Here is a 12,500-nt window from a genome sequence, read left to right as displayed (position 1 = left end):
GGGTTTGTGCGAGACATTGAACCATGTGGCCAGAGGTTATCGAGTGAGGGAGGGTGATGTGAGATTAGGTTGTAGAGAGGCAGGAGCCCAATCGTGCAGCCCTTTGAATGCCATAGTCATGAATTTGGACTTTGTATTAACTACAGTGAGGAGTTGTTGAAAGATTAGGCAGAGAAAAAAGATGACTACACTTGGGTTTTAAGATCTCTTAGTATTGTTTTACACATAATTGTCAAATGTGATTAAAAAAAAATAAAGTTCATATTATTTTATGCACAACAGTTTCTAAAATGTAATTGGTGAAAACTGAGGTGCTAAATACTAGCAATTGGGGGGGGGATATTATAGGCCTTTGAACTATATGAATAGTTACTATTCAGGTCCTGTTAATCTGTCAAGCAGTGAGGTAGGTGCTTTAAACGTATCTTCACAGAAACTTCCTTGAAAGGAAGGATAAAATGTCGATTTAGAGACTGACTGGGTGGGATGGGGTGGTCGAAAGTAACGTTCTGAAGGAGTAAAGGAAATATGAAATCCTGTGGCATTAGTCTCTTAGTTATAATGAAGAGAGAACGTTTCTTAGGATGAATGACATACGGTGCTAACATTTGTGAATACTTAACAAGGCTTGCTTATCCTCTGTGCTGCATTTCTGCGACTCAAACTGTGAACCTCTTTGGGCAGTAGGACAGTTAGAATTCATTTTATTTCTGCCAGTATTCAAATACTATATGTTGTTTTTCACTCTGGATACAATAAAATTTAGAATTATTATTGGCTGCACAATTAAGTTGTGCAGTGAGTGATATGATTTGTCGATACTTGGGAATGAGGCGTTACAACTAAAATAAGTTCCCTGTGGATAGTTTCCTTTCATGAGATGGAATTCTATCAAGAAGTGTGAAATAGTCTATCAAAAATAGGAATAGTCTTATCAAGAAGTGAGAGCTGTTCCATTAAGAAGTGAGAAGCTTGCAGAGACCTGGGAATGTAGAGGAGAGCCGACAGATCATTAAGCCTGTTTCAGAATAATTTGTGCAGTCAGAGTAAATGGAAATTAAGCAAACTTACGTGAATAGGGAGCCAGGTCCCCTGGTGAGAAGTTAGGACAGTTCTTAAACAAAGTCAGCCAAGGAGTGAGTGTCTGTAACTCTTGACTGTGACAGAGGAAGAGTAGCTAAAGGAAATGGTGACATCTTTTAAAAATAATCTTTCCTGTACAAGGAATTATGCACCAATAACAACAAAAAGTATTTTTGTTATCAAAAAAGAAAACAAGGACAAGAAAAATGCATAAGCAGTTGTTCATATTAAAAAATGTAAGCAATGAAGAAATCCATGGAGTAAAAAGCCTTTTCTCCCTGTCTGCTCTCCCACTTCTTTTCCCAAGAAAGCACTGTTAATTGTTTAGTGTTTATTCTTCTAGACTTTTTTCTCCATGTTTACATTTAAATATATGCATATATGTACATGTGTATATTTTTTAATGTAAGTGAGGTCATACAATACATATTTTCAGATATGAAAATTTTTTACATAACATATATTTTTACAATTTTTCAACTTCAGCATATGAATATACCCCAGGCTTTTCATATTGTCTCTCTCAGTGCAGACTATATATAAAAATGAAAATAGCTTTATTTCTGCTTAAATAAACAATAGTAATTTTTACATAAAATATTCAGACAATACCAAAGGTGAACAAAAAAAATAAAAATCAACTGAAATCTCACCACCCCAAAATAATCCCCATTTTGATGACTAGTTTTTTAGGTGTATCCCTTTAGTAGGTCTTCACACAAGTGTAAACATATACACACATCCACCGCATACATATGTGTAATATTTATACATGGATTATACACACAAGCTGATTTGTACCATACAATTATTTTAAGTGTGCTTGAGGATTTTCAGCTCCCGTCCTCACCACCCCCCAACCCCCACCCCCAGTCTCCTCCCAGTAACCAGTGGTAACAACCTGGTTCATACTTTCCTACCTTTCTCAAGGCTCATACAATCATATATCTATGAAATTATATAATTTATACTTGTCTGCATTGTTCATTTTTCACAGAACTCAATCCAGATTAACTAAAACATGGTTCACTCATTTTTTTGCTTGCTAAATATTCTAGGGCAAGAATCAGTAAACTACAGTCAATGTATCAAATCCATCTGCTGCCTGTTTTTGTCAATAAAGTTTTATTGGAACACAGTTTTATTGTACCACAGTTTCTTAATCCAGTTTTCTATTGAGTGTGTTGATCTTTTAAATTCTTTATCTGTTATATATGATGGATCCCTCCCAATGTTCTGTCTTTTGCTTTCTTATATTTTGCCATAATTTTTTTAAATTTAAATGCGATGAAGTGAAGCCTATCTATTCCATTTTTGAGGTTCCCTAGTTTGATTTTAAAGGTTGCCTTACCCCAGGGTTATTTCTGTATTTTTCTAAAAAAATGTTTAGGTGTAAAAAACACCTGAAAAAACAGGTGTAAAAACACCTAAAAAAAGGTGTACAAAACAATGTAATACTTACATTTACACCCCTCACAAAGTGATAACCCCCTCCCCCACACTACTACCCCTCTGACATCGTACATAGCTGTTACAATTCCACTGACTATTCCTTATGCTGTACTCCACATCCTGTGACTATATATATATAATATATATATTAAATTATAGTTGATATTCATTATTATTCAGCTTCAGCTGTACAGTGCAGTGGTCAGACCCCGTCCACGATGTGGTCTCTCAAATAAGACAAGTGCCCATCTGACACCCTACAAAATCTTCACATTATTGATTATATTCCCCAAACTGTCTTTCATATCCCCGTGGCAATCTTGTGGTTACCGACTGTGCTTTCTAATTCCCCCCCCTTCTCCCTCGTCCTCACCCCCCTCCCATGTAGCAACCCTCAGTTTTTTTCTCTATATTTCTGAGACTATTTCTGATCAGTTTGTTCATTTATTCTGTTCTTTAGATTACACATATAAGTGAGATCATAGGGTATTTGTCTTTCTCTGTCTGACTTATTTCACTTAGCATAATGTTTTCTAGGTCCATCCATATCGTTGCAAATGGTAAGATTTCATTCTTTATAGTCGAGTAATACTCCATTGTATAAATGTACCACAGTTTCTTAATCCAGTCATCTACTGATGGGCATTTTGGTTGTTTCCATATCTTAGCTATTGTGAATAGTGCTGCAGTAAACATAGGGGTGCATAAATTTTTTTCAAATTAGTGTTTTGGATTTCTCTGGATAGATACCTAAGAGTGGAATTGCTGGGTGTTAAGGTAGTTCCATTTCCAGTTTTTTGAGATACCTCCATACTGATTTCCATAGTGGCTGCACCAATCTGCAATCCCACCAACAGTGCACAAGGGTTCCCTTTTCTCCACATCCTCATCAACACTTGTTGTTTGTTGATTTACTGATGGCAGCTATTCTGACCAGAGTGAGGTGGTATCTCATTGTGGTTTTTATTTGCATTTCTCTAATGATTAGTGAGGTTGAACACTTTTTCATCTGAATGTCCTCTTTAGAAATATGTCTCTTCATGTCCTCTGCCGTTTTTTAATTGGGTTGTTTGTTTTTTTGTTGTTGAGTTGAATGCTTTTTTTTATAAATTTATGATATTAACCCCTTATCAGATATATCATTGACAAATGTCTTCCCCCATTTAGTAGGATGCCTTTTTGTTTTATTGATGGTTTCCTTTACTGCGAAAAAACTTTTTAGTTTGATGCAATCCCCAATGTAAATTCTTGCTTCCATTGTCGTAGATTAAATGATCATATAGCATGGGTTTATTTCTGGGCTCTCTGTTCTGTTCCATTGATCTATGGGTCTGTTTTTATGCCAATACCATGATGTTTTGATTACTATAGCCTTATAGTATGGTTTGATGTCAGGTATTGTGGTACCTCTCACTTTGTTCTTATTTCTTAAGATGCCATGAATATTCAGGGTTTTTATGGTTCCATATAAATTTTAGGATTATATGTTTCATTTCTGTGAAAAATGTCCTTGGTTGTTTGATAGGAATTGCATTGAATCTGTATACTGCCTTAGGCAGTATGAACATTTTAATGATATTGATTCTTCCTATCCATGAGCATGGTATGTGTTTCCATCTATTTGTATCTTCTTTAATTTCTCTCTTCAGTGTATTATAATTTTCTGAGTTACAGGTCTTTTAGTTCTTTGGTTAAATTTATTCCTAGGTATTTTATAGTTTTGAAGCAATTATAAATGGGACTTTTCTTTATTTCTCCTTCTGATATTTTATTATTGGTGTATACAAATGCAACTGATTTCTGAATATTAATTTTGTATCCTGCTACTTTCCTAAACTCATCTATCAGTTCTAATAGTTTTTTGGTGGAGTCTTTGGGGTTTTCTATATATAGTATCATGTCATCTGCATATAATGATAATTTTACTTCCTCCTTTCCAATTTGGATGCCTTTTATTTCTTTTTCTTGTCTGATTGCTGTGGCGAGAACTTCCAGAGCTATGCTGAATAAAAGTGGTGAAAGTGGGCAACCTTGTCTTATTCCTGATCTTAAGGGGAACAGTTTTAGCTTTTCCCCATTGAGTATGATGCTAGCTGTGGGTTTATCATATATGGCCTTTATTATGTTGAGATATGATCCCTCTATTTCTGTATTCTTAAGAGTTTTTATCATAAATGGCTGCTGGATTTTGTCAAATGCTTTTTCTGCATCTATTGATAAGACCATATAATTTTTATTAAAATTTTTAATACTTAATTGTTTCATAGGTCTGGAATGTATTTTTCTGTGTGTGTGTGTGTGTGTGTGTGTGTGTGTGTGTGTGTGTGTCTGTGAGTGGCATTACAGTGTAGTGTGGTTAAGATCACAGACTTTGATTCTGTTATTTAGTATCCTTGTGACCTTGGACAAGTTACATTTTTCTCTGCTCAACTTGGAGTGATAATAGTACCTATCTCATAAGATAGTAGTGAAGATTAAATGAGTGGTTAGTATGTAGAGAATGTTTAGAGCAGTGTTGGATACATAAAAACACATGTGGGTAGGCATCTCATTTTTATTTTATATGATTAGCCAGTGGTCCTAGTGATGTTAATCGAGTAGTTCATCCTTGACCCCAGTTGATGTAAAATGTCATCTCTATTGTATATGAAGTTTCCAAATACGTGTAATTATTTTGGAGTTCTCTAGCCTGTTATGTGGCTCTGTTTATTTCTGCTCCAGAGCCAGAGTGGCTTAATTACTGTAGCTTTATAAATACTGATAAGTGCAGTTCTTTTACTTTGTTCCTATAAGTTATTTTGGCTCTTTTTGGCTTTTGTTGATCTTTTTATAATTATTAAAAAACTCACCAAAATTTAAAAAACTCAGTTTTTTTTCATGGAAGTGATACTAATTGGCTGGTTTTAGAATGGAACCTGTGGTCTCATTAATACGTTAAGCAGTGGAAGTCTTTAAAAGTTGTCTGGTTAGATGATCTAAAGGTTGATACCTGTATTAGGTGGACACAGGTGAATAAAAATACTGTAGAACGATAGATTATAAGCCTGCAGTTCCCAAACTGTACCTTGAAATGCTCCAGGACACCTCAGAGAACTCCCAGGCGTATTTCAAAATTGCTAGGGAAACATAGTGACATCTCTTGGACACCTGGCAAACTTCTAGGTCAAGGTGGTTCACAGTTTCAACATGGGATTCTGCTTCCTTCATTTCTATGCTGTGATATCTTTGTGAAGTTGGGTTTTTGGTGGTTGCTGTGATAAAAAGCAAGTACCATGCAAAAATCATTGAACAGGAAATGAGGATGGTAGTATCCAATCTGATTTCAAGGTTTAAGAAATTGTGCAATGCCCAGTAGGTGCACACGTCCCATAATAACTAATCGTGGTATTTTAAAAATGAAATTAAAATATTTTTCAATGTATGTGTATTGTTTTTTCAAAAGGGTGCTAACTTGTTAGGACATAAATATTTATCATTTGTTTGAACGTAACTATTAAATAGAACTGTTAGGTATTTCTTTTAGTGTAGGGAATTCTTGAAAAATGAGGGCACCAGGAGCCGAGAAAGGTAGGGATCCTCTCTGCCTTAACAAACAAGTTATTGCACATATTTAAAGATGAAGAACGTTTGAAGTGCTCTGTGGATAGAGGACTGTATGCCATGCCTGCTTATGACAGGGAGAACTGATCTTGTCTGGGCACTGGGAACAGATGGCATTTTTGGGAAAGTAATGTGTAAGTTGAGCATGGAGTGGAAGACTAGGAGTCACTTGGAGAGGGGTGGTCGTGGGAATAGCTTGTGTGGAGAGAGCAGGGACTGGCGGGGGGGTGGTGTGTGTGTGACAGCAATGCAGCATGCCTGGGAGGCTAAGGGGAGCGTAGTGGAGGGCAGAGGGGGCTTGAAAATAGGCAGAGGCCAGGTCACAGTGCCGTGGAAGTCCAGTTAAGGAGTTCATTTAGAGATTTTTGTAAAAGGCAATGTCAAGCCTTTGAAGGATTTTAAGTGAAGGGAGAGTATCTTACGTCACTGCCTGCTTACTGAGGGAATAAAATACAAGCTGATATACATAAATACGTAAGTAACACTGCATTTAAGTAATATAGAGTGGATATTTTCTGTAAGTGCCTTGATTTTCAGAGGCGTTTCTGAACTTTCTTATGAGTATAATTTTTTCTTAATTTTTTGAACATACACTCTTTTGTTCAGTTGGATTGATATGGATATGGACTTTTAAAACGAAATAAAGTTGAGCAAGATAGAATGTTAAACTGTAAAACATTTACATTGGTTTTTTTTAAATGGCAAAAAATTTTCTGAATTTTAAAATTAATTTTGTTAATTAATATATATGATAAAATATTTTAAATTGTTAATTCACATATTTTGATTGCCAGTCTAATACATTTCTAAGTTCCTGAGTTGTTTAAATTTGGGTAGTATAAAAAAGATTTAATATTTATATAGGAAAGGTAGAAAAGTCATTCCTCTTAGCTATCATTTTATACTGCCTTGAAGTTTATATTTTGATTAATTTTACTATAGTTCCAGTAAATTAATGCAATATAACATTTTATAGTAATTAGAAACGAATTACTGTTGGTTACTTCAGAAAAATTCCTAAGCTCATTTTCAAGAGTTTTAAGACTTGAAGAATTTCAAGTTCAGTTTCATGTTCATCAAATGGGGATGGAGACCCTCTCATAGTTTTTGGGAAAAGGTGTTTAGTCTGTTTCGAATTTGCTTATCATTGTGTTGAAAAATGTTAAAATAGGTGAATATTATTTCCTTCCCTCTGCCAGTAGGTTTTGTATTTATTGAGAACCATTCTTTTATTATCTGTTAAAGAATTGGCATCATCCTAAGTTCATAATGTAAAATAAGTTAACAAGTAAAGAGGTGTGTAGACAGACTTGAAAAACAGCCTGTGTTTCCTTTATTGGCCTCAGCTTCACCAATTGTTCACAAAATAGTTTGGTCAGTAGTTTTAAGATGGAAAGCTGTGTCTGGCTGAGAATATAAGGTTTATAGCAAATATTTTCTTTAAATTATGTTCTTCCCATGTTCAAAGAACTAGCCAAGGACTTAGGAAAATTAAACTGATTCCTTCCCCCTCTTCTGGCCCCCTCCCCCTGTGCTCTTTACATCAGAATGAATTTTAGATGACTTAGATGACGATTAAATATAAAACATGAAACCACAGAAGTACTGGCATAAAACAAAGCTGAAATAATCTTAGGATGAAGAAGACCTTTTAAAATATAACTGATTTAATTTTATAGAATTAATATTTATTTTCTTATGACAGAAATCAGTCAAAATAGAAAAAAGACTCTTTGCAAAACATGAAAGCTGTCCCAAAAGGTTGCTTTTAAGTCAACAGGGTAAATAATCCACTAGAAAAATGGACAAATTGTATGTGTATTGACTTTTTGAATGATGCCTCAGAAACAGAAAAAGATGCCTTATTAACAAAGAATCATTTCAATAATCTGCCTCCTCTATGTTCCATAGAAAATTTAACTTTAAATATAATAATTTGAAATATTTATAAATACCATTGTAGGGTTTAAAGTAAAATTTTTATTAGATGTTCTTACCATCTAATAAGGTTTGATTATCTTAGCTCACAGGGTCTTTTATTCTAATGTTTTTCTTCTGAATGGGTGAAATGTTGATTTCCTAGTAAAAAACAACTTTTATTTATTAACGTCGTAGTGAAGTGACTGTATTTATGTATCATATCCAAACAACATAACCATTTATGAATAATTTTTGGACCTACTATATTTTCTTATAAAAATAGTAAAAGAAAGTTTTGCTTAACTTTTTTGTTTGTTTGTTTGTTTTTGTAGGATCCAGCATTCGAACGTTCACTCCATTTTATTTTCTGGTGGAGCCAGTGGATACACTGTCAATTAGAGGCTCTTCTGTTATTTTGAACTGTTCGGCATATTCTGAGCCTTCTCCAAAAATTGAATGGAAGAAAGATGGAACTTTTTTAAACTTAGTATCAGATGATCGCCGCCAGCTACTCTCCGATGGGTCTTTATTTATCAGCAGCGTGGTGCATTCCAAACACAATAAACCTGATGAGGGGTATTATCAGTGTGTGGCCACCGTGGAGAGTCTGGGAACTATTGTCAGCAGGACAGCCAAGCTCACAGTAGCAGGTAAGTTTTGTTAAGCAATGTATTTTCCAAGTTTTATAAAGAGTAAATCTTGATAAAAATAGTATTATCCTAGGCTTGTCATAACTGATGACAGCAGATATACTCATTTAACAGGTATCGATCAGTTGAGTGAGCATTATGTAGGGCTGGCTCAGTGCTCAAAGCAAACTGGAGCGTTTTTCCACTTTCTCATGAGTTAGATGGCTTAAGACTGCTCAGTATTGAACCAGTTCTTTTTTTCTTTTTAACTTGGAAATGGCAGAGAAAATTGTGTAGGAAAATCGAGTCACTCTGGTTGCTAACTTTTATCCTACGCAGCATAATCTTGGTTCCTTTATGCCTTAAGCAAGGAAATGATATTTCATTTTATAAATTATTTAAAAATCCGTAGGATATATATATGTAAATATATTGTATGCTATGTACTACACACACACACACACACACACACACATATTAAGGTGAAGAACAATATGTTTTAGAGAGAGAAACATTCACTTCCTTTTAGAGCACCTTATTCTAAGAATGATGGAAAATGTAAGAAAAATTAAGGCTCTTGAATAGTAAGATCTGGTTGCTAAAATGAGTCGGACCTGTTTTGTGGTGGACACTGGCATTCCTCAGATCCGTGTTTTTCCACTTACATACCCGGTGAAACAGTTAAGTTTTTGTTAAAGTTCACATTGTAGAAAAATGGTTTTGTCTTTAATTCATATTTATGCTCCCGTGGTGACATACTAACATGTGAAAGAAGACAGTGACTGAGGCTGGTCTCCCATTCATTCCCACTCCTCGGCCATGGTTGCCCACCTCATGCTCACTCGGTGTGTTTGCTCCTTCATTTCAGTCAGAGCGTGAGGGCTCTTTTCCTCTTGGGAGCCAAATGCTCAAAGTCCAATTAGAGCGTGATGTAAAACCACCATAGTTGTTTTGTAATCACAGATTGAGGATGGAAAAATAAAAGGAGAAATAAGTCACCTCTTTTGACAATTTATCTTTGCTCTTTTTTCTTTCTTCTTTTCAAAAGCGATTTGCCAGGTTTTCTTCAACATGTTGATAAATAAATTAGCATTCTGACTTCCCCTATTCTGTCACTTAGGTCAGCTCCTGTTCATCATTTGTGTTCGTAACCTGGGCTTTAGGTTGACGACTACTTCTTCTCAGTCACCAAATCCAGTGAGTTCTTGCTTCCTGGTGTCTCTCTGCTCGAGCCACCTTCTCCTCCCTGAGCCGACTCGTCACCCTCGCCACAGCCCTGTAACTGACTGCTGCCCAGTCTTCCCTTCCTCTGCTTCGTTCTCCACACTGTGGCCTGAGCACTCCGTCTCACCCCCCAGTGGCTCTCCGGAAACAGCATCAGGGTCATGTCCAAACGGGCCTCTTGAGCCCTTTCGTGAGCTGCTTCCACTTTTCCTCCAGCTTTCTTTCTTAATCACTCCTCGCTGCTCCTGCCTCCATCACCACTTTCATTCTCTGCCTCTAGCTTTTGCTCATGGCTTGCCCACTGCCTTCTAATCCTATTCTCCACCTTTCCTCTCTTTCTTCTCCTCTGCTAGGTTTGTCCGTCTTCCTCTTAGCTTTCTTATCTTTCAGGAAACGGTTTTTGACCTGATATTTAAGTAAACAGGCAATTTTGAGACAAGTTGATAAATTCTTTGGCTGCAGACAAGATTCTATAGGAGAGTTGTGTCACCTGCTCTTGGCCTGGGTATCAGGAGGAAGTAATACCCAAACTACGAGATGAATAGGAGCTCTTTTTAATAGTTACATAGTATCCATTGCATAGATACACTGCGAGTTATCTGAAGATTCCCTTTTGATGAACAGTCGCATGGATAAAAATTACTATAGTGAGTAACCTTTTGCAGATCCTTATTGCTATAGAATAGATTACTAGACTTAGTAATTCTTCTAATTGCTGGGTCATAGGGTGTATACTTTGTATGTGCGTGTAATTTAAAAAGACAGCCCTGGTCTGTGGCACTGCCTCATAATGTTAACCAACCAGAGTGACCGTATGACTGAGCAGTTCCATTGCTACGTATCCGATACTCAAGAGAAATGAAAAGATAAGTTCCCACAACAACTTGTGGGTAAATGTTCATAGATAGCAGCATTGTTCACAATAGCTAGAAAGTGGAAACAATGTACGTGTCTATCAAGTGAAGAGTGAATATCCAAAATGTGGTATATTCATACATGGAATATCATTTGGCAATAAAGAGGAATGAAGTTCTGACATGTACTGCAACATGGATCAGCCTTAAAAACATTATGCTAAGTGAAAGAAGCCAGTCACAAAAGACCAATATCGTATGACTCGTCTATATGAAATGTCCAGAATAGGCAAATACGGAGCCAGAAAATAGATTGGTGGTTTTCTGGGGCTGGATTTAGGGGGACAGGGCATGGGGGATGGGTACGGGGAATGGGGAATCAGTGCAAGTGACTACAAAGTTTCTTTGGGGGATGATGAAAATGTTCTAAAATTAGATTGTAGTGATGGTTGCACAACTGTATATAAAAACCATTGAATTTTGTACTTTAAATGGTAACTTTTACAGTATATAAATTGTATCTCAATAAAACTATTTTTTTTAAATGATAGTGTCAGATTTTCATTCTAAAAGTTGTTGGATAGAGTTCTTTGATTGAAAGCAATTGCAAACTGACTCTGGCCAATCAAGAAGGAGAATTTTTGGAAGAATCCTAAGTAGATAGGTCATAGAATTAACTATGACAGCCCTTTTTCTTTGGGCTGCCTCATTTCTCCACAGCAGAAAATTTTGTTTTACTGCCTGGGCAGTCCCCTAGCTGTGGGTCTTTTGTGCTCAAAGGTGGGGAGTTGGGTGGTCTATATACATACCTTGTTATTCCTTCTTGGCATTCGCACTCCCATTCTCCCTCTGTTTTCCAGCGGTTCCCCAGAAGCAGCAGGACAACCCAGCCTCCTGCTTTTGGGGACAGGAAGCTACAGCATTTTCTGCCTTGATCTCACTTACTGGTTCCTCCATTGGCTTTCTCTATTAGAAACTTTTTGAAATTTCTTGTCTGCTGATTTCCCATATGTTGTTGCAGGTTTATATGTTTAAAAATTACTCATTTTTATGAGACCTAAGGAGTGAGAGTGTTTTGATTTTCAAAAAATAGGGTAGCTCTTGGTTTCATTTCAGATTCCCTTTCTTCCTTTTGTTAGTTTCTGTGTTTATCTTTGTTATTTCCTTTCTTTGAATTTTCTTTCTGGTTTCTAAAAAGTAGATATTTGATTAATTTTGTCTTTATTTTCTTCAAAAATTCTCTTGAAAAAAAAATAACAAAAATTTGTAGCACAGCTAGACAACCTGTAATGTATGTCATTTACATATGGACTAATTAACCATCGTAAAACCAGAAGACCCAGAGTTGTTTCTCTTTTAAGTTTGTTAGTCTTTAAAGAAACATCTTGTACTCTGAGCATGTCAGAATCACTATTTAGATATTATCGTTAATAATAATAGTAGCTATGTTTGTTATTTATGTGCCAGGCAATATGCTGTATATGATTTATATTAAATATTTAACTGTTTAACAACCCTAGTAGACCTGTTACTGTTCTCATTTTACTGATGGAGAAACTGAGGCTCAGAAGGTAAGTAACTTGCCAATGCCACACAGCCATGAAGTGGTGGAGTTGGGGTTCAGATTGAAATTATGTGACTCCAGAAGTCATACTCTTCTCAGCCACTGCATTCTGTGGCATATACAGAGTACTTATGACTACATTTCTTTGTTAATATTTTGAAATAGTTTAAAACT

The 12,500-nt window shown here is 35.9% G+C and overlaps 1 protein-coding gene across 12 annotated transcripts in view; it reads left to right on the top strand.

The window, feature by feature from the left end:
• Window positions 1-12,500, top strand: part of NEO1 (neogenin 1) — a 213,738-nt gene that overhangs the window by 57,477 nt on the left and 143,761 nt on the right. For all 12 annotated transcript variants that reach the window (XM_081048605.1, XM_081048600.1, XM_081048597.1 and 9 more), the window contains exon 2: window positions 8,388-8,705. In XM_081048605.1, coding sequence (XP_080904731.1) covers window positions 8,388-8,705 — 318 coding nt within the window. The remainder of the gene's footprint in view (window positions 1-8,387; window positions 8,706-12,500) is intronic.

This window comes from Rhinolophus hipposideros (assembly GCF_964194185.1).
Source record: "Rhinolophus hipposideros genome assembly, chromosome: 5".
NCBI lineage: Eukaryota > Metazoa > Chordata > Mammalia > Chiroptera > Rhinolophidae > Rhinolophus > Rhinolophus hipposideros.
This window is presented reverse-complemented; position numbering and strand designations above follow the sequence as displayed.